Source organism: Vigna umbellata, chromosome 1 (genome assembly GCF_029865625.1).
Source record: "Vigna umbellata cultivar VRB3 chromosome 1, Vumbellata_1.0, whole genome shotgun sequence".
Classification (NCBI taxonomy): domain Eukaryota; kingdom Viridiplantae; phylum Streptophyta; class Magnoliopsida; order Fabales; family Fabaceae; genus Vigna; species Vigna umbellata.
The window spans coordinates 51,720,334-51,742,852 of record NC_142165.1 but is presented as its reverse complement, the minus strand read 5'-3'; the positions used below and the strand labels follow the sequence as shown (position 1 = coordinate 51,742,852).

Here is a 22,519-nt window from a genome sequence, read left to right as displayed (position 1 = left end):
CGATAATATATATTTCATTTAAAAAAGAAAAATTTATTGATAAAATTTATTAATAAATAAAATATATATATATAATTGACAAACAAATCAATTAATAAAAAGAACGGTGTATTTCCTAATCAATTCTGGTTTTTAATTACATGATAATCCATTACTTTTAAAAAATATTATGAAAGTATGTGTATAATTTTACCTCCTTTCTTCCTCCCAAAATAAATTAATAGAAAAGATAGAAGTCAATATAATTTTTTATTCACGAACGGAGTTTCATTTCAATAATTCAGATAATAAAACTTAATTAGCACAAACTATGGATACGAATTTTAATTTTAATTCAAAATCAAGAATGAGCAATTTTTAGAACTGTAATGTAAAGAACTGTAATTCAAAATGAATAATTCTTCCTCTTTTTCAGAATAAATAATTCAAAATGTAAAGAACTGTAATGCAATATTTAGAACAAAGAATGAGCAATTTGATTTTCAGTATAGGAAGAATTTCCCTTCTCTGAAGCACAAAACTCAAAATGAGAAGTGACAAACCCAAACATTTGGGTCATTGTTGAAAGCCCAATCAATTTTACGAGTCAAAATATTTTTCCTTTTCTTTTTAAATCTAAAAGGCTAAAACTGGTAGAATGAGAGACTATCGGGAAATTGGGATTTGATTCAACGGCAAAAAAACCCTAACCAACTTATTACAATTTGCGTTTGAAGATGGAACATCAGCACGCAGAAGCAGATACTGGAGATGTATCATCAGCCAAAGCAGTTCTTCTAGGAGCACTAGCTCCTGGTGTTAACGTTCGTATTTTCACTCCGCGATCACTTCTATTTTTAATTTTATACTCTTTTTTCACTAGATTTGTGTGATTTTTGTTGTTGCTGCTGCTTTTTTAATTCAGGGTCCTACATGGATTACTTTAAAGTCGACTTTTTTAATGTTGGGTGTCTGTCTTGCTGTTATGCTGGCGTTGGCATTCTCTTCCAGTGATTCATGGTTGATGTTCCATGTTGCATTCTTAGTTCTAATTTGCGTCACCCTATTCTTCCTTCTCAGCTGGTACTTTCATTCTTCCCTGTTTGTAAATTGTATTGCTTCCAAATTTAAAGTGAGATTTTATCCATAGTCATGATTCCTACATAGTTTGCATCCCTGTTAACTCTAAATTAAACATTTATCAACTAGGCCCTAATGTGATTTCCGAAATGGCATAACTTGGAAGTGTTGTTATTGTAGTAGGTAAGGCCAAGTTTTGTGCTTGATATATGAGTTAAGCTTTTCACTTCTGTATGTGCGTGTTTTCTTTTATATAAGTTTGTCTGGCGCTGGCACTCCATATGGCTGTGCAAAATGTTGTGATGGATCGATGATGTTATAATTCATGGATCAAATTTAGTGTTTTCAGAGTGATATAGCATCGAAAGGAACGAATGTGTGTGTATGATTGGTTAGTGTATTGTGATTCTATAGGTGGCTCGGGGAAGATTGCAAAAGTGAAAATAAAAGGGAATTGCATGTTGTATCATATGTTTAAGTAAAGTCGTGAAAAGCATCGGTTTTCTTTTGACATCTTATTACTGGTCAGTTGTTTACAACTTTCTCTGATGAATTTTTTATATGCCGTACTTGATACATTTTCTCTGCAGGTTTCTTGCAGAAACTGGTTTAGTTTCTGTCGAACATCAAATGCGTGAGATGGGATTAGAGCATAAGGACCATTCAGAGAACCTAAAGAGCAAATGACTATTTCTTAAAATATTGCTCGAGACTGGGAGCATTTCCGAGGACATTTTCTTGAATTTTGTAGGGAAACTTCGATTGAAATCTTTCATGGTGAACTAATCGGCAACCAAAAATGTTCCAGATTTCTTAAGAGAAACGTATTAGCTGAAAGGTTTATCTTCTGTCAGCTACTCTTGTTTCCCTTCCCTCTCCCTGTGTTTCTTCTTAATGATACGATGAAACAGATGCATCAGCTGGGGAATTTTCACTAGAAGTGAGTTTCTTTCGTTCGATATGCCGTTGTGGTCTAATGAGGACACCGTTTTTGTTGTTGTCTGATAGCTAAATTTTGTTCTATTCTTCTTTTTTTCCATTGTGGATTTTGCTGCAGGATACCCTGTAGTCTTGTACGTTGCAAGTTGTATAGATTCCCTTTTTTTGTGATGATTTTATTATTTCTTGGCAAATTAGATTTCTTGTCGTAGATTTTTTATGCAAACCCTGAGATATATTGTGTGCTTGTTTATCTCTCGCCAGGCACTGAATTCAAAGTATGATCACCTTAATCAACTATAAGGATATGACTTGATCTTTCCAAATATATTTTTAGTCTTCATAATATATCACACATGTGTTGGTCTTTCCAAATATATCTTGTATGAATGACTGAAATTGTAGTGCCTGGAGATAAAATCTCATTCCAATAAATGACTGAAATTGTAGCAAGTATCCATATCTTCTAACATCGCTACATCGACTGTACCTTTAAAAGCTAAGGCACTAACTACACCTTATATGTGAGAAATAATCATCGGAATAAATACATTAGGAACATTATCGTCAATTCAGAAGCATAGAACTATAATTTGCTTGAAAAATCTTACTATACAGATATATGTATACAACACGTGTAAACAAAAAGTAATTTTGCAGATGACATGGACTGTGTTTATCATTAGTCATATATAGACGTTTATTTTACTCCCAGAAGTGATTAATTTTTCTTTATCACATCAATTTAATTGCATTAGTTGTATCTAGAACATAAGCATGTAAGCTTTTCAAGCTTTGAACCCTGAGAAGAACAATCGAAGTCCTCAACCAGGGTGAAGCCAACCATAAGTTGGACAAATCAAACAGGCAGAAGGTAAAGAATATATTAATCAATCAGAACGAGTAGCTCTTTTTTGAAGAAACTATTCATTTTCAGAAAACATTAAAAAAATTGAACAGTGTTTCACTTCCTTGACAAGAACTATGACCAGCTCTATATCACAAAGATTGAAATCTAGAAGTTACATCGGCTTCACAAAGATTGAAATCCATTACTTCCATAATTCTTCCATGGGAATACCACGCTCCTCAGCAACCTCTCGAAACTGCTTCATTTTCTGCACAGCAATAACGGTTGCTCTGGCATTGTTGAGTGCGTTATTACTCCCTAGTTGCTTTCCCAAAGCATTCTCAACTCCCGCCATTTCAAGAACAATTCTCACAGCCCCACCTGCAATAACTCCAGTACCGGGAGAAGCAGGTCTAAGCATCACCTTCGCTGCTCCATAATCTCCATCAGATCTGGAAAAACAAACAACACAAAATTAAGTACAAGCTATCTAGAAACAAATAATAATCATTCTCTCATAAAAAGCCCTGAAGTCAATCAATCCAGATATCAGAGCCAATGACATACTTCTACTCTAAGTTAAACTCCAACTCTATCAGGAAGAAACTGATAGAGTGATCATAATACTATGCCTCTAAACCACCGTCAAAACAATTCTCACTTATATTTTAATCAGTTTGTCTAATTTTGTATAACGTGGGAGTCTAAACCAAGAGGCAGGACTAGAACCAAAAACAGACATTTCAAGGGCTTTAGAAAACCTCCCATGTTCTTGATTTTGGACACAACATCAACATTTTTGGCATCTTCGAGACTACTATGCAAGTTCAGTTGCGATAGCATCTGCCGCATTTGTCTACATTTTTTTGCAATATTAAGAATCCCAACAAAACTGATTGGTTTAGAACACTTAATCAAAAGCTGAAGTTAAGGCTAATATACGTGTCCGCACACCTGGGACTAACCCAAATTTGTACTTTTAACTCGTACATATGCAAAGTTAATTTCATTTTTGTTTGCATAATTAATTATAAAAAACCTCATCGATTCAATCTTGGATTCAAAAGACACTTGCAGATTATCATAACAGCATAAATGGGTGACCAAAACAAACAAACAGTTTAGAAATACAGTGTAGGGTAAGGTAAGGTCGAGAAAGTACCTGTGGGGAAAAGTGGAGTACTTAGTCATTGGCACCTTCACGATGTTCCTCCTGGCATTGGAGGCCGACTTCTGAACGGCGGCGACGACTTCCTTGGCTTTGCCAACTCCGACGCCGACTTGGCCCTTCTTGTCGCCGACAATGACGACAGCTCTGAAGCGCAACTGCTTCCCTCCCTTAACAACCTTCGTCACCCTCCTCACCTGGACCACCCTCTCTTCGAACCCGTCACGGACCTTCTCCTTCTTCGTGCCGGACCCGAACCCCGTGTCCTGCTTCACCAGGGCGTCCGTTTCGAAGACGTCGTTCCCGAGCACGGAGACGCCGCTGAAGGCGGGGCCGTAGAGCTCCTCGTAGGCTGCGGCGATCTCGTCCTCCGTCTCGAGGGGGCCATCGTCGAAGGAGGGAGGGGCGACAAATCCCTCCGGGGGCTCTGGGGGGTTGAAGTCAATGTCTTCCAATGGGTTGACGTTGTCGAAGAAGGAGGTGTCGATGTCATCGGAGGGTTTGCATTTGGCGCAGAGGAGGGAGGGGTGGTGTTGGGGTTTGGCGAAGAGGAGGGAGACGGTGTGCGGCGGCGAAGGGAGGAGAGAGAAGCGGGAAGAGGTGGAGAGGGAGAGGGAATTGAGAGCGGAGGAAAGCGAAGGTGCGGCCATGGAAACAGGGAAAGCTTATCCTGATCCTCAACAACACTCAGAGCAACAACATATGTTTGTGAAGAAATTAACCATGAATTAATTTCCAAAGGTTAAAATGTGACTTTCCTTATCTTCTTCCAAAATGGTTCTTTTTTCTTTCTTGTCTTAATTTTCAAGATGAGCTAACTAATTTTATAAAAGTGAAAATATATTGACTTAATTACATTTATTATTCTCTAATTTGTTTAGAAAATTCAAACAAATCTGAAAATTTAAGAAATAAATTGAATACATATACACGTGACAACAAGTGACTAAAAAATTTAAAAAACCAATGAAAAAAATTTTAAAAGTAAAAATTAAAAATATTACAAACTAACCCCATACATGTGCAAACATGATTTTAATCACAATTTAACAAAATAATCTAATTAGATTATTTTAAATTAAAAAAATTCAATTATACAAAATAAAAATTATAAATATTTTCAAATTTTTTAGACAAATTAAAATAAAATAAAAAATAAATATATTTGATTAAATTCAAAATCATTATAATTAAATTTAATTTTAATTTCTATAATTTTATGAATATGTAATTTTTTCCTTAAAGATTAACTACATATTTAATTCTTATTTTAAATTAAGTCATTTTTTTTTGTGTTGTGAATATTTAACTACATATTTAATTCCTCGTCTAATTTCAAAGTAGATTCACTTATTCTCCTATCTTAAACTACCTTAACTAGATTGATAGATTTTCCTCTAAGTTGTTTTGTCTGATGATCTTCTATACTTACAAGTAATATCTCCAAAGAGAGATTTTCTATGACTTGCAACTTCTCTACCTCCAACACATGAGAATGATCAAATATATACTTTCTCAACTGAGAGACATGAAAAACTGGATGAAGGTTGGTCAACTGAATAGGCAGGGCAATCTCATAAGCTATTAGTCTAATTCTTCTCAAAATCTTATATGGACCAATGAACCTAAGAGAAAGTTTTCTCGAATGAATAGCCCTCCCCACACCAGTGGTTGGGGTTACTCTAAAGAAAACATGATCTCCCTCTTATCAGCATAATACTTTTGTCAACTTTAGGATGTCTTCTTCCTTTCTTGTATCTTTCTCACCTTTTTGGGGATTTACTTCAACAACTCAAATCCTACCCACATTGTCTCACCATCCTAATACCAATATAAAGGGGTTTTGCACCTTCTTCCATACAAAGCTTCATATAGAGCCATCCCGATGCTAGTATGGTGATTATTATTTTAGGTAAACTTTACCAAGGACAAAACTTCATTCCATTCACCTAAATGATGCAGTACACATGCTCTCAACAAATTCTCAAGTGACTGAATCATTCATTTTGATTGCCCATCTTCAACCTATTACCTAAGGATTGTTGTAACATTTACTAAAATCTAGAAGTAAACCTAGGATCTCTGTCTGACACAATAGTCGAAGGCACTCCATGTAACCTTGCAATCTCCTTTATATACAATTGTGTTAGCTTGGCTATAGACATCCTTAGATTAATTTCCAAAAAATGAGCACTCTTCGTTATGCATCATGCCATTGATCTTGAGATCATCTATCATCGACAAATGGTACTTATTATTGATGGTCAACTTGTTTAACTGTTGGTAGTCCAAACATAATCTTGAGCTACCATCCTTATTCTTTACCAACAGAACTTGTGCTCCCCACGACGACACACTGGGTTAATAAACTTCTTCTCTAACAATTATTCTATCTGTTTCTTTAACTCGGCTAACTCAACTAGAGTCATACTATAAGGAGCTATTGATATTAATCTCACTCCAAACACCAAATCAATTGAAAACTCCACTTCTCTTCTAGGAAACAATCCTAGCACTTCATTAAGAAAGACATATGCAAACTCCTTTACTAAAGGAATCTCAATATTCCCATCACCTTCCTCAATAATTAGATGAGTAAGGATAACAAAACACTGAAACCCCTCTTTAACCTCCTTAACAACTTGATTAGACAATAATAACTCGAGATTTTTCGAACTTGGAAACAACAACTTCTTCCGGTTGCAATCAATAAAAATGCGATTGGCAGATAATCAATCCATCCTTAAGATCACATCTAACCTTTGTAGAGGTAGGCATAATGGGTGAACTTTTAAAGTAAGTCTCTCTACCAATACTAAACATCTAGCATAGATTGAAGATGTCTTAATTAAACCCAAAGTTGGGATAGATACCATCAGATCATACCTCAACTCCATCACTAACAGACCCAACTCTTGAACAAGAAATTTTAACACAAATGATAATTCACAACAGATAGGTACAAAACATACAACATATTAATATATTTATCCATAGTAATAACTATGCCAACATAATATATGTAAAAGGTTACAGAGTACTAAAGTAAGTCTTTCCGAAAGATAAATTATACAAGAACCTATGAACTTAAACATAAGAGATCATTCAACGACATCCTCTGCCTCCATTCATGGCATATCTACACTTGACTAATCCTCTGTTCACATCAAATAGACGATAATTGTAATAAAAAGAAACAACACAAAAAGAAACGAAGGAAGGGTAAGCTAGAGTTCAAAAGGAAAATAAATTTCATTATAACATTTTAAAACATAGAATAGACTAAATCATGAATAAAATTTTACATCGCATATAACATACACACATATTACTCTAGATTAAATCATCTAGTTACATGCCTTGACATAGAATTTCACTAAAGGTATGCACTCGTAGTAGTATTTATACTTTGCAGAGTTATAAACACGAGGTTACCACCATACTACTCATGAGGTTAATCTTCATGCCTAAGACTAAAACTCTAGGGTAAAGACCTCTTATCATTCTCTCACTCACCTTATTCCTCTCTACATGAGTTGAATGGTTGGTAGAATATCAAGATATCTCATTTCTGAACTTTGGTCTATAAAGCATACACTAACAATTTTCGAGGACATAGAATTTCTCCTTGAAATTCTCTCAATATTAAAACCACACATCATCATATCAAAGTTATCATATATTTATTCATACAATTATTTTACTTATCAGAAACAATCAAGAATGATGACAAGTAATACCAACAACCAAAGAAACTTAACCAGACATCTGAATTCTGAACTAGTGCTTAGCAACAAGAATGGCGCTCAACGCAATTCTTCTAGCAAAATTGTTCGCTAAGCTAGCAAAATTGTTCGGTAAGCAAGACTATTTTGTTGCTCAACGAGGTGGACTTAAATTGGTTTCAGACCTATAGTGGAAGGCGACACTCAACGATGCACTATCACCACTCAACATCAAACCATTGGTAAAAATATTCGCTCAGTGAGAAAAAGTGACACTCAACAATTTGGAACTAAAATGCTTCTTGACCTAAAATGTCAAGCTAGCGCTCAACATCATATTTGTCCCGCTTAACGCTATATAAGAAAATGACCACTTCAAATATGTGATTTAGGAAACTAAGAATATGTTTAGATGATTAAATTGGTATTCCTTATTAGTACTTAGTTCAAAAACAGTTCTAAATGTCAAAATGAAACACTAACTTGATCAAGTAGTCAATTCCTCAGTTTTCTTAATCATCATAATTCATGCAAAATCAAAACTCAATTTAACAATTAAACACACCATACTAGTCAACACAACTATAAATGATATTCTTTGTTCAACACAACAATATATCATATTCTAATTCATCACAACAACATATCAGATTTTATAAATCAATTTCAATTTATAATATTCAATTCACACACTGAGACATTCTAGTTTTTCTTACCTTATAGATGATCAACAAGTTCAAAGGACCTAAAAACAGTTTAATCAACACATTTGAAATTAATTTTTGATTTATAAATAATATTTATTTTGGATTATTTATTTGAATTTTTTCCCACAGATAATATAATAAGTAAAAAAATAGTAATTTCAGTTTTTGAAAAATAAATTTTTTTTTTCGTTTTACCACTAATAAAATCATATTTAAAGCTTTGTAAGCCCAAAATAAAAAGAATAAAAATCATACCATTCATTCATAGTAAAATAAAAATTTATTTCACATATGTACTTCAGGCATTTGAGCTAACTTCTAGTGTTTTTATTTGATTAAAGATTTGTGTGCCCGTATTCTTCTTAATATTTCTTGGATACACTTCTTTTTAATAATTTATAGTATTTTTGAATGGTATTGAAATTCAGATTTTCTTTTAATTAATAATTTACTCCTATATTTAAATTTCTCATACAATTATTTTTTTTATTTTTTTTATTCAATTAGTCTTTATTTTTAAAATATAAAAAACTTAATATGACATATGTGGATTTAATCTTAATACAGTTTTGTAACGTGTTACATGTTAGAGTAAGTACCAATCACTTTCATCTACCTACGACTGTCATCTTCAAAGAATCACCTCAAAAAATATAATGAACATCTCTACAAACTCAAATTTTAAGGAAATAATATTTTACACAATATTAACAAATACGTCCAACTTCAATCAAAATTTGAAAAATAAGCCATGAATCATGAAATCCTATAAGAGGGAGAAAGGGGAAATGGTGGAGTAGAAGAGAGGAAGAAAAGAAAAAAGAGGTAGAAGGTGGATAGTGGGGAAGATGAAGAAAAACGGGAACAGGAAAGACAAAAAAACAATGGATTCTATAAACAGAAAAAAAACTCATAATTTTTTTATCGACAACTCTTAATTGTTTATATATAACACCAAACATTGACACCTTATGTTAACGTTAATTTAATTGAAGAGTCGTATTAACTCTTTTAAATAAAAAATAAATATAAAAACAATTGAATGATCGTGTTGGTGAAATTTCTAAAAAGTAAGTTTTAGCTAATATTTATTTTTATTTAGTTCTTAAAATATTATTTTAAGTTGGGTTAAATATGTTTTTAGTTCAAGTATCACGCGATTTTGGATTTCGTCCATCTTCCAAAGGTTTGTTCATTTTCATCCTCTTCCTTTGGAAACTCGAGTTTTTAGTCATAAAAAACAACGACACTAAATTTTGTCTGAGGTGGCTAACAGTTTACCATGTATCCTTCTTTCCTTCATGCATCTTCAAGATGAAGCTTCTCTCCCTCCCTTATTCATCTCCATCATCCTCCAACTCCCTTCATATGGGAACAATGCATACACACATGCATTAATCTTTCAATAACAAAGATATCATAATTCATATATGTTTATTGACTTTTAATGTCAACAAATTTCACTTTGTTTAATATAACACTACAAAAAAAAGGTTATTTAGAGGAGGTTTTTATTCGATTTGCGGGGGTTTTCACCCTCTGCAAAATAAATTCCGGGGGTTTTTCAAACCGCCGAAGTTTGAGTCGCCACAAACTATCTGCGGGGGTTTTTTGCGACCCCTGGTATCGCGTTCAATTTGCGGAGGTTTTTCTGCGAAGGGTAAAAACCTCCTCTATTACTGACTATTATTTTGTGGGGGGGTTTTAACCTCTTTTATTTTCAACTATTTGATCACAAAAGTTTTCTATATTTTTGTCAGTTTTTTTATTTAGTGATTATTAAAATATATAATATCGTTTTTTGTTTAATGATTATTAAAATATATAATAACTACCTATTTTCACCAATTTTTCTTTTCTTCTTTTTTTTTTAATTTGAAAATTAAATAATTTTTTTTTTAAATTATTAAATACTAAACAAATATGATTCCTCTGAATAAAAAATTGATACCATAGAACAAAAACCCCTGAGTAGGAAGGAATTTAGAAAAATAAATTGAGAGACAATTGTATGTTACAGAAGGATAGGCTAGAAGTCAATGTAATCCTATTGCAGAAATAGTTACAAAGAAAGAAATGTGATCCCAATTCATAATAAACTAAGTATAGTTTTATCCTAAAACAATATCATAAGTTTCCTAAAGATTACTTCCATCAGATAATTGTTTTGTTCCCAAAGGAGACTTTGGCTCATTTGCATCACGAGCTTGCTGAAATAATATAAAAAATTAGGAATGTTGGAGATGAAACCTTAGGAATTGGGGATTTTGCAGAACCTAGGGTTCAGGTGAGCGGGGTGAGCGGAGTGAGCGGTCTGCAATCTAAACGAGAAATGAAAGAAGAGGGAGTGAGCGGATGGAATGAAGGGAGAAACTAGGGTTCAGGTGAAATGAAGGGAGAAATTGTCAGAAGATTTTTAGAGAAAAATTAACTTTTAGAAAAATAATGGCTTTAGGCAGCGATGGGTTTTAGATCTGGAGGGAATAAAATTTTAAAATTGCTAAAATGAAACTTAGTCTAAAATTTTTAGAGGGAAAAATGTAAAAGAATTAGAAGATGATGAATAAAAATATATTTTTATTTGAAGAGATTATAAACCTCTCTTAAAAGAAATTAAAACCCCACAAATTTTGTCAGTTAGATAATTTAAATTAAACATCTTAAAGTATGTTAATTTGAGAGGGTTTTTTATAACCTCCCAAAATAACCCTCTAAGGTTTTTTTTTGTAGTGTAATACTCCGCAGTTTGATTATCATGTTTAACTTGTAAATGTACGGTGAGTATAAAAAGAGTTAACTGTATTAATATTATACATAGAATAAATATTTTACTTTAAAATACATTATATTTATCGAATTGATATTTGTTGAATTAATGATGAGAACCTGAATAAAACTATTATTCCTTCATCTGTAGAAATGATATTTTATTATTTTCAATTTCAATATATCCCAAGAGTAGTTAATTAAGTTGTACTAAAACTTATTTAATTTTTCTTTTTATGCATAAGTGTAATTTGAATTTTAAGATATTTTTCCATCTCATGCATTCAATATCCATTATGAAAATTATTTGAATTATGTTGAACTAGTACACTATATTGTATACACTATTGAACTATGTTGCACAGTGATTTTCAATATATAAAATATTCATGATTTAATGAACAATGGTATAACAATTCATAATTTTTGTATATTGGATTTATTTTAATAATAAAGAAATTCTTCCTTCAACCATTATCATATCATACACATGCATTATATAAATTATCCACTTTTTTAAACAACTACTGTTAGGATAGTTAATATAAATGTAAATATCAAGAAAATAATAGTATAAAACTAACAAGACTCAATTATTTTAATATTAAAATATTTTAATATATATAGTTTTTAAGAACGAGTTTCATTATTTTAAAATACACAATCTCTAAGAAATCAAATTTTTAGAGTTATCTGACTTCTTTATAAGAATTCTCTGACTTCTTTATAAGAGTTCTCATCTCTTGGTCATCTGTTTGAAGATCGGAGATCGCTGGAGTGATTCTTGCAACGAGATCTTCAAGTCTAACCGATCAGTTTTTCAAATATAGTTGGTTTTCTACTTCTTTCTTTGGTCAGTTTTATTTTCCTTGCATGCTAGTTATCTTTATTTCTTATGAGAAGTTTGAGTTTTCTAAAAGACTATTTTTTGATCAGTGGTCCTAACGGTGTACTTTGATCGTGTTTCTATGGTTCGTAGGAGCATATAGGAATTTTTATACGTTGGAGTTGTTTTAGGCTTTCTAGAGCAATTTGGTCTTCTGTTAGGTAAGGGAATCTAATATTGTTTTAATCTCGTGTTAAGAAGTATGAATGTATGTTTAATAGGTTGTGAAATTTATGTTTTGTTGAATATGTTATCAATTGAGGATTTTTTAGTGATGTTTGTGTATGAATGAGTGAATATTGTCTATTGATGAATATTGCTATGTATTGTTTTGAATTGGTACTCGTGTGAATCTTTAACGTTGGTGTTCTGGAGTTATATGAGGTATAATTTGTTATAGAATTTATAGTAATGAAGAGGGAAGTGTTGTATAAGGTTGTTTTTAGTCTGAATTAGGGTTTTGGGTAGGTGAAATTCTATATGAGTGACTTTGGTATGATAATTGATGTTTGGGATTTATTTTAGGATCATTTAAAACTTTTATAAAACCTCAGTTAACCAAAAAGAGATGTTGTTGAAATGAGGAGTAGTGATTTGGTAAGAGTTTTAGGCTCATTTGGTGCTAAATAAGGGTTTTTTATATGTGAGATTTTGAGATAAGGGCTGAATGAAGAATCCTGAGGTTTAAAGTGTGTTTTTAGGGTATTTAAGACTTGTTTAGATGTTGAGTTTACTAAATTGTGATGAGGAATGAGTAAGATTGAATTTTGTGCTTTAAAATGGTGTTTTAGTTTGAGTGAGTTAAAAATTCATGGAAAAACAAGACTAATAAAGTTTAAATTGAGTTATAAACATTTGGATGAGTTCAATTAAGGTTTTTAAAATAACAAATGGGAGTTGTAGGTGCATGTGAAGGAGTTGGAGTTAGAAAATTTAAGGTTAAGGGGTGCCTGCAGAATTCTGCAGACTAGTTGAGCGAGCTTGGGGTCACTGGGTGAGTAAATAGTGAAGAATGACAGTATGTTTCAGAGGCTGGGCGAGAATTCTCATTGGGCTAGACTAGGGAAGTCCTCTATTTATGCTCTCGTTGGGCGCCAAAGCTAGCTTGCTTGGCGAGCAGTTCTGCGTTACGCACTAGAAGTCTGGCGCTGAGCGCCCCACGTACATGTCTGATCTATTCTCTTTTCTTTTCTTTGTTGCTTATGGATGGAAATGTTTTGACGCTTTAAAGTTTTTCTAGTAATATAAATTCAGTTATATGATGGTCTATGCATGAGGTTATGTATGTATTGAAGTATGGTTTGAAAAGAGTTTCTAAGGTGAAATTCTTGATAGTTATTCAAAGTAGAGTAATGTATTGATGTTATCCTGACGCTTTAATAATCACTCAATCTCAGGTAGAGAAGGAAATTATGTGGTGAGGAGTAGTAAGAGGTCCTAGTCTATGGTTTAGTGTTCTTTGTCCATAGGTCGTTGTTGAGACCTTGACAAGTGTACCAAATCGTTAAAGTAATAAACCGATAATACCGAATATCGTTCCCAAGAGACTTGTAATTTTAAAAAAATCGTATAATTGATAACTAATGTAGACTAAAGAATGATTCCATTAATTGGATTTTTTTATGCAATTAAAGTAAATATGATGCATAAATAGTAGAATGAACTTTGGTAACTCAAACACTTAGAAATGGAATAGACTAAAAGTGATATGAATTGGTATTGTTGGAGTATGATTTCACGTACTTCACTCTTATGCATGTAAAATCATGTCTTGTTCATTAATATGGTAATGTCAATATTCTAATTTACTCAAACGTAGTCCCTTGGTAAAGAGAGCCTAGACTTTCTTATTAAACTCCAATCCCTTGGAAAACCTAACAAGTATTTTCGCATTAAGAATTGAGATCTAAGACACCAAAGGTCCTAGTTTTATCCCTAGATACAATTTCCTTTGGATAATTTGTTCCAGATCTAGATTCACATAATATTTCCTAATATCAAGCAAACCAATTATCAAGGTATGAGTAGCTAATTCACAACAAGCATTAAGAGAGGAACAAAATATTACCAATCAATGAAAGAAGCATCAACATATTAAGAACAATGACAATTTACATAAGAGTGCAGTGGTTACATCAATCTCCAACAAGAATGAAACTAGCTCTCCATTGCCATGGAGAGATCAAGCTTACAACAATAGTGGAAATTGAAGAAGGGGAAAACCCAAGGAAGGAGAAGAAGTGTTCCCACAGCTCCTAGCCAGCCTCCAGGTGCTCTAGAAGATAGATCTCGCGTTTGGATATCCAAAGATGCAGACCTCTTTGCAATTTGGAGTTAAATAAACCGAATCTGCCACAATAGCAAAGGTGGCGCTCAACGCCCTTTAAGGACACCCGGGCACGAGTCAACACACCTAATGGCACTCAGCGCCCTTTAAGGGGCACCCAGGCACAGCTCAACACTACTTTGGTTATTTGTTTTTGTTGTTCTTCCTACTTTCCTTATGTGCCAGAGCTTTGATTTGATACAGAATTTTCTTCTAATTGATTTAAGCACACAAAAGAGGAGATTAAGGATCAAATTAACTCATTAACTCAAGATGTAACCACTTAGGATAATGAAAGAAAACTAGGATCTAGAAGGTAAAAAGTCAAGGCAAAGGTGATCTTTGTTCATAATTCAATACTAAAATGACAGTAAAATCAAACATCTTGACTCCCCTAAACTTAGAACCTTGCTTGTCCTCAAGCAAAACGTATCTGGCTTTAACACAATTGAATTTAAATTATCTACAACACAATAAACCATTTTGATATAATCATAGAAAAATTCATAATACTTGCTTGTCTTGACACAGCTAAAGATATGTAACAAGCTAGATTTTCACTATGGTGCTCACAACAAAATTTAATCAATCAAATGCCATAATTTATAAGGGATCAACAATCAAGGTAGAATGCTTTACTAAGTTATGTAGAACCAATTCTCACTCAAGATATTGTTTTACTTTAATGCACCAATGTATAAGAATGTGTTTCCAACTCTCAACCATCATAATGTCATCCTATTTAACTTTGTCTTTCATCTCAACAATGATAAACATTCACAAACATATTGTCATCACAAGAACTTTTATTGGCTTGTATTGTGGCTAGGCTAAGAAGGATTTTTGGTTTTTCAAGAATGCAAAATCCTTGAGTTAAGAAAACAAACACTTAATTTATATTATTACCATTGTCTCTCTTTTCCACAAATCTTACTAAAATAATACCCACATTATGGAAATTTTGTAAATCTTTTTTTAAAGAATGAATGTGTAACAACAATAAATTCCCCCAAACTTGACTTGTTCTCATGACCTTGTATCATATGTTCAACTCAACTCAAGGTAAGGTAATGGAACTTTTCAGGTGGGTTTAAGGTTTAAGGATTTAGTCATGAAGGGTTAGTCTTAACATGTTCAAAGGTTTTGTATAATTTAGACAAGGTGGGTTGTTTGGTTCAATCAATAAAATCTGTATAAAAGAATAATGGCCTTAATCATTTGTAACATGCTAGTAAATGAATCAAAGAGAGGATTGGGCAGAATCAATAGCAATTCCAAAGTAATGCAATACACAACAAGTATTATGAGGCACACATCTCACACAGTTTAAACTTAGGGTTCCAAAAACATCATCAAGCAACTACCATGAATATTAAACACAAAACATTCTCAAACTTTTGATAGTGAAAACAACCACAAGTTGAAGTAAACTGAATCATCTCAAGCATCATTTCATATTCAAGCATCTTGCATCAATACAGTCTATCAAGCCAGATAACTTAAACAACTTCACACAAACTAGAAAGTAAAAGTTTCACTCAATCATAAGTTAAAAACTAAAAAATTCACTCAGTTTAAAAGTAAAACTAGCAAACAAAGCATAAAAAGCATTAAAAAAAGGTCATGTGAATCATGATATGCTATCATCACTCGTATAAGAGTCCTCCTCATCAGCATCGTCAACATCTGTCTCCTCCTACTCTTTATCATCATCAACATCTGTCTCCTCTTCCTCATCATCATCCTCTTCCTCATCCATATCTGCATTAGTTGCGGCTCCACCTCCCCCAAGCACAACTTAACATTGCTTTGGTTCTTCGTTTTTATTGTTCTTCCCGCTTTCCTTATGTGCTAGAGCTTTATTTGATATGGAAACTTCTTATAACTGATTTAAGCACCAAAAAAAGGAGATTAGTGATCAAATTAACCCATTATAGCTCAAGATGTAACCACTTAGGATAATGAAAGAAAACTAGGATCTAGAAGGTAAAAAGTCAAGACAAAGTTGATCTTTGTTCATAATTCAACACTGAAATGATAGTAAAATCTGCCATTATCATCTGTTAACAGACTAATCTTTTGTGATAGCTTGGAGGGCATGGTGTTCCACCATAACAAGTTTACAACTTGTCATAATCTGATATAATACATATATATATGGATTGGTCACGTCTACAATTTATCTGTATGCTTAGGTTTGATTTGGTTTGAAAATAAATTGTTATATGATATTTTATAATTGCATGATTTGATTATTTTATAATATTAGTTTACCCTTTCATCTTTATTTGTTTGTGTGTGCTTGTTTTCTCTTTTGCAATGATCACCTTAAATGATGTGAGCTTAGGGGGATATTTTTCTAGTTGATCCAGCACGAGGTGAGGGTGAAGCAGGCAGAATTAAGTTTTCATTAAAGGTTACAACAGTTATTATGTGTGCCACTTCCTTCTACAAATTACCTTCATGCACATAAATCAACACTTACAATTTTATCTTTGTCTTCAATCATTCAATTGCTAAAGAGGCAAAATAAATATCTTCCAAATCAACTCAGTAATGAATAATAAAAAAATATTTCACTTTAATGAATGAATCTCAATAATAAAATAATAATTATTCGTCTTTATCTTTTTTTTATCATGGACTCATGCTGAATTAGAATAAGATCCTTAAAACACAACAAAATTTATTTTTAAGCAGTGAACGAAGGATTACTTACCAAATCAATAAACTTTGTGAACATTATCGTTAGTGTGAGAAGAACAAATTTAGTGACCGTCACCGTCACCAACGAACTTTGTGACTAATCACGAAAAAATGGTGAGTGTGATGTGAGTGAGGTGAGACAATGGTGAGTGAATGAATAAGATTATCATGTGAAGTGAGAGTGAACGACAGTGAACGAGGGCGTAGGAGAGTGGTTCGTGAGTTGATGTTCTCAAAGATGAACTCTATGTGCTGAAAGTCGAGAAATGAGAAATTTTGAAAAAGAGTTACCTAAAGAGGAAAAAGAACTTTTAGTTTTATTATTAATAATTAATTTTTCTTATTTGTATCTAAAATTGGTAGGTAATTTCTTTTTACTTATTTTCGTAAATTATTTTCATCCTAATACGTTAAGAAAAAAATTCATATATAAAATTTGTATGTAATTCACTTTTAAAAATTTGTATACAATATATAAAAATCGTATATAATATCTATATTATTTACAAATTAAAATCCGTATATAATATGGTAGATAATTTAATTTTCTTTTAAAAGTAACTTAGAGTTGCTTGAATTCTCAATATATATACTCCTTTATCATAGTTGAAAGTAGGTATATTATTAATACGACATCACTTCACCTCATGTGATTATAAAAGAGACCTTACAAATCTCGAATATGTTGATTAAGATTAGAAGTTTTTGGTCATTAAAAGACTTAATTTATTCTTTTATCTTCATTTAATTACCATAACGGCAGAAATGGCATCCTTAATTAGTCTTAATTAGTCTCTATCTTCAGTTTCTCTCCTATTTAATTATTTTACGTAGCCCGAGGAAAAAATTAGTTTTTCAATTTATTTAAGGTGTCCATAAATGATCAAAGAATTAATTCTGGGAATCATTTAATGTCAGTTATTGTTTCACCTACTATGTTTTTCCTTTCTGTCAATTTTTCTGAAGTATTGTGGCTCTTCGTGCAATCAATCATCAACAAAAATGTTTGCAATTGTTTCTTTTAACCACCAAAATTCCACCCCTTTATACCATCAAACATCTGAATATATTTACAATTTTTTAGGATTTTTATCTACATCCATCTGAAATACTTAATTATGTATGTAAGATTTACTTGCCTATAGTTTCCCTTAATTACTATCAATTGTGCTCATGTTTAACCAATGGTTACGAAACCAAACTCACTCTCACCAGTTGACTCAGGTTGATCTCTCCACACAAACCCTAGCAAACTTCCTTTTTGACAACTCCATAGTCTTAACATCCACTTGAATATATAGTCTTACTAGCTGTGGAAGTGAGTGCTAAGAAGTCACTAATAGTCTAGACACCAAGCAAATGGCACAAGTTCCTTTCAATATTCCTACATATTTATTTTAAATAAGTGTAATCTAACGGTTGAACCAATAAAAGTTATAAATACCGAAGTTAATTTTGTTTGAAAGTTTTATCTCTCTATATTTAAAACCAAAACAAAAAAAAACATTGATAACAATATATTCTTTTATTTGATCGAAAAGAAAGCAAATAAATAAAAGATTCACCGTTAAAAAAATTCAAATTTATTTTTTACAACTTTTCTTCCAATTTAAATATTAAATATCTCTTTTCTCATTTTCTTTACCATCCCAGAGGTACCATTGAACACAACAAGCAACAAGGAATATCACAGTTTGAATATAACAAGGAACATCACAGTTGAAATTTTAAATTTGTCTCGTCAAACATTTTCTCTCCAGCATCTCATACACAGAAATAAACATACCACATTATGACATACAAGAATTCAAGGTTGCATGTCATAAAATATGTCGAACATTTGTCTCTATTATCCCACGAGACACCATTAAACATAACAAGAAACGAAATGCAAGAACACAAGGTTTGCATAAAACTAAACACATCTACCATATATCTTAAATATTGCGATCATAGTTATAAGGCCATATCTTATAATCTTACAAGCTATCAAAACCATGAACTATTCTCAATTTCGAAGATATTGTCAAGGCCCCCATAGACATCTTCATCACTTATCGGCATGTTATTGCCATCAAGGGGTGTTGTTGGTGCTGTTGGTGTGGCTTCTGCAGTTGTTTGGTTTGGTGCCCCTTTCCCAGCAGTGTTCGACAGATCATGCTGTGCTATATTCATATCTGATTTTGCTCCACTTGAAGAACTTCCACCACCATTGAATGAAGTCAAAAGCTTTTTAGCTTCTTCAACGTCTTTCTTAGGGTTCAGCTTTGTCAAAAATTCCAAATATGCATCTTCATTTGTAGATTGCTTCATGTCGTTAAGGTTGTCTGTCTCGCATGTTTTCGAGCTTTCCATGTTTGACGAGCACACCGGTGTTTCTAGATTTCTCATTTTTCTAGCCCACACATACTGCTTCCTCTCAAAAAAATGGTTCATATGAGACAGATAAATAAAGATTGTACAAATCTGCAAATTACTTGTCACCCATGCCCTATTTTTACTTTATTTGTGTAGAAACAAGTTTAGAATTTTGGTTAAAAGAAGAAAAAGTTATAAAGTGCAGATATTACAACCCAACGGTTAGAACATATGGGCACATATTTCCTTAGTCCCAATTCAATAATCAAAGAATCATGCAATCGAAAAGGGCTGAAAAGAAGTGTGCAAAGATACCACCTTTGTCCCTTAATTGGTTTTTCTTTTATTCTACCTTAAAATAACATGTAGTTTTAGTTGAAAATTTCATCAGCATATATGGCAAACAATAATTGTTCACTAAATAACGTGTAAAGGATTCTAAACTAACCAGATTTTTCATTTCGTCCGTGAAAATGGTTATATAATCTCCCAGTCGTAGTTCATAATGGTTCACTAGATCCCCTGTTACATTGGATTGACAAGTAATTATTTTCTATGATGCCAAAATCAAGACTACTGTGATTATTGCAGAAGTTAGAAAGAAATAAAGAAAGGAAATTTTACCTGCATTTTCAAGAACATACATTCTACTTCTGTTATTAGACCAATACCTGCTTAATCAACGAACTATATTTAATAACTTTGAAAACGAAAAAGATATCCAATAATAAATTGCAAAAGATATTTACTTGTATTTCAAGGTCCATATCTTCGCAGAATAAACATCCTTGACTATGATATCCTTTCCTTCCTTGTCTGTCAATGGTGGAAGCTTCGCCTCAACCTCCCTCTATTTAACATATGTATATTTTATAATCAGAAAAGTTGAAGGCATTGCTATCATGTAAATGAAGAATAAAATTATATTTTCCTAAAAGTTTTCCTCATACTTTATGAAGAATATATAAAAATTGATAAAAAAAATTAGAGAATTTTCAATTCAAGAATGTTGAGATTTTTGTTTACAAATTAGCAGCACAAATACATTTATGATTGAAACTAATTAGATAAACATTGCTTCTTTTGTTTTCCTTTATTCTTGTGCTGCAAACAAATAGTTATATTAGGCAACTTGGAGCATAGATCAGGTTTCTTTACGTCAATGTTTCATCCTTCTTAGAATAAACATAAAGAGAAAGAAAACCAAAATCATAGAGAAAATATAAAATCTTACCTTTGGGAGCACAATGCGACCTAGGACACTAACGTCACTATTCTTCAACTGCTTTGTGAAAACTTCCTCTAACTTCTGCATTCAGATGGAAATAACAAAAAAAAAGTATGGATGAAATACCGAAAAGAGAAAACCCCACATGAAGAATGTTTGTTTTAAATAACTGCATGTTTAATAATAAATTTTCTGCTTTAAACTTACTACACTTTGATAATTGTTTCCAAAATAAATAAAAAAATTAAGATGATTCATCATCTCTTCATTTTCTTTGTGAGGTAAACTCTTAAAAATGCTAGACTTAATGTATTGAATGATAATTTGAGAAAACGTTGAAATCAATGAAGAAAACCAATCACCTTCCCATCTGGGCTGCAAAAAACAATGGTAGTTCTATCTAGGTTGATAGTGAGTTTTCCTCGTCCAGAAACAGGTTTTTCCTTTGTTCCTTTGGTTGGAACCAAAGGAGCCGTAGGAGCAACATTCTTACTCTTCTGTCTTACTTTTTTCCTTTTGTCCCTAGCAACTTTGCTAGTCAATGGTCCCACAGAGGTTTGAACTTCAGAATTTGGTGGTCCATAAATTGCATTTGGTTGTGGTGTTGGAAGGGTATGCAAAGGATATGGATTCATTTGTTGGAAGTGCATGTTTTGATCATATGGACCGAAATAAGGATTAGGAAAGCCAATTTCTCCAGTTTTGTCAATAGGGAAGTTAAAATTTGTTAGTTCTGCCATGTTTTGTTCAGCTGGGATTATTACGTTCGAAGAGAAAGAGGTAGTGCCAGAGACATTAGGGATTAATGGGTTGGTGGTGGCCGCTGAAAACGGCACAGGAAAGTTGTCCATTGTTGAAACAAAGAGGCTCAATTTGAGGCTTTTGTTGTGCTTTCTGTGTTGAGTGATATGAGAGTGAGGGTGTGTATGGCTTTTATATACGAAAGCCAGTGAAGGAAACACAAAAGAGTGTGGAAAAAGCATAAGAAAAAGAAACAGATGATGGCAGTGAATGAAGAAAAAATGAACCACATGGTAACAAGAGAGGAAAGTGAAATTTGCCCAATCGGGTGAAAAAGGTGACAGGTGGATGAAACGTTGTGGCATTTGAACGCCAATCCCTGTAGTAAATTTAGCGAAATGTACGTAGCAAGCAATTCAAACTCAAAAAGTGGATGTGCCGAGAGAGATGCAGCAGAAGAAAACAAGATTGGAAAATTGTTCTAGAGCACCATTGCAATTCAAGCGAACGTTATCGTATCATAAAGTTCTCATCACCTGCAAAGCTACAAATTCTCTATAAAATACCCTTCTTTTCATATGATGACAAAATGTAATTAAAAAGAAAAAAAAAAAAAAAAAACAGTGTGCGCCCTTTGTTTTGTAGGGTGCCCTTGAGAAAGTTGAATATCAGTTCTAGAAAGAGAGGGTAGGAAATAGGAAATGGTGTGGTAAATTTTTGAGGTTTTGGCTTTGGTATGGTTGGCTTAGAGATGTGGTGTGGTGTGGGGCTAGGAGTTTCATGAAACAACTCAGCATATGTTGTTTGCCAACTAAGAAGAGGTTCTAAGAGCATAAAGTGAGAAAGAAACTTCAAAAACAGACAAATTTGAGCTAGCTAAAAAATCGATACACATTAATTCAGTAAACTACAAAAATATATATTTTAATTATAGCTTTTATTACACATGAAAAAGAATTCTCAAAAACATTTCCTATGTGAACTATAATACATAAAATTAAGGCATGTGGGGTAAATTAAAAACTTTTGAAAACTATTTGCAAGAAAAAGAAAATTACAA

The 22,519-nt window shown here is 32.6% G+C and overlaps 3 protein-coding genes across 3 annotated transcripts; 1 reads left to right on the top strand and 2 right to left on the bottom strand.

The window, feature by feature from the left end:
* The first annotated feature begins 595 nt into the window (after positions 1 to 595).
* On the top strand, positions 596 to 2,192 carry LOC124826819 (uncharacterized). The gene is made up of 3 exons (XM_047299759.2): positions 596 to 803; positions 905 to 1,062; positions 1,650 to 2,192. Exons 1-3 carry the CDS (start codon positions 717 to 719, stop codon positions 1,744 to 1,746), a joined length of 342 nt encoding a protein of 113 aa, XP_047155715.1. The 5' UTR covers positions 596 to 716; the 3' UTR covers positions 1,747 to 2,192.
* A 672-nt stretch (positions 2,193 to 2,864) lies between these two features.
* EMB3113 (Ribosomal protein S5 family protein) lies at positions 2,865 to 4,727 on the bottom strand. Its single transcript, XM_088103702.1, has 2 exons — positions 4,011 to 4,727; positions 2,865 to 3,300 (listed from the first exon to the last, which is right to left on the bottom strand). The coding sequence occupies exons 1-2, from the start codon at positions 4,664 to 4,666 to the stop codon at positions 3,051 to 3,053; spliced, it is 906 nt and encodes a 301-aa protein (XP_087959828.1). The 5' UTR covers positions 4,667 to 4,727; the 3' UTR covers positions 2,865 to 3,050.
* A 14,262-nt stretch (positions 4,728 to 18,989) lies between these two features.
* LOC124826817 (uncharacterized) lies at positions 18,990 to 21,596 on the bottom strand. Its single transcript, XM_047299757.2, has 6 exons — positions 21,081 to 21,596; positions 20,725 to 20,799; positions 20,240 to 20,340; positions 20,115 to 20,161; positions 19,939 to 20,012; positions 18,990 to 19,541 (listed from the first exon to the last, which is right to left on the bottom strand). The coding sequence occupies exons 1-6, from the start codon at positions 21,567 to 21,569 to the stop codon at positions 19,122 to 19,124; spliced, it is 1,206 nt and encodes a 401-aa protein (XP_047155713.1). The 5' UTR covers positions 21,570 to 21,596; the 3' UTR covers positions 18,990 to 19,121.
* Between the last annotated feature and the right edge of the window lie 923 nt (positions 21,597 to 22,519).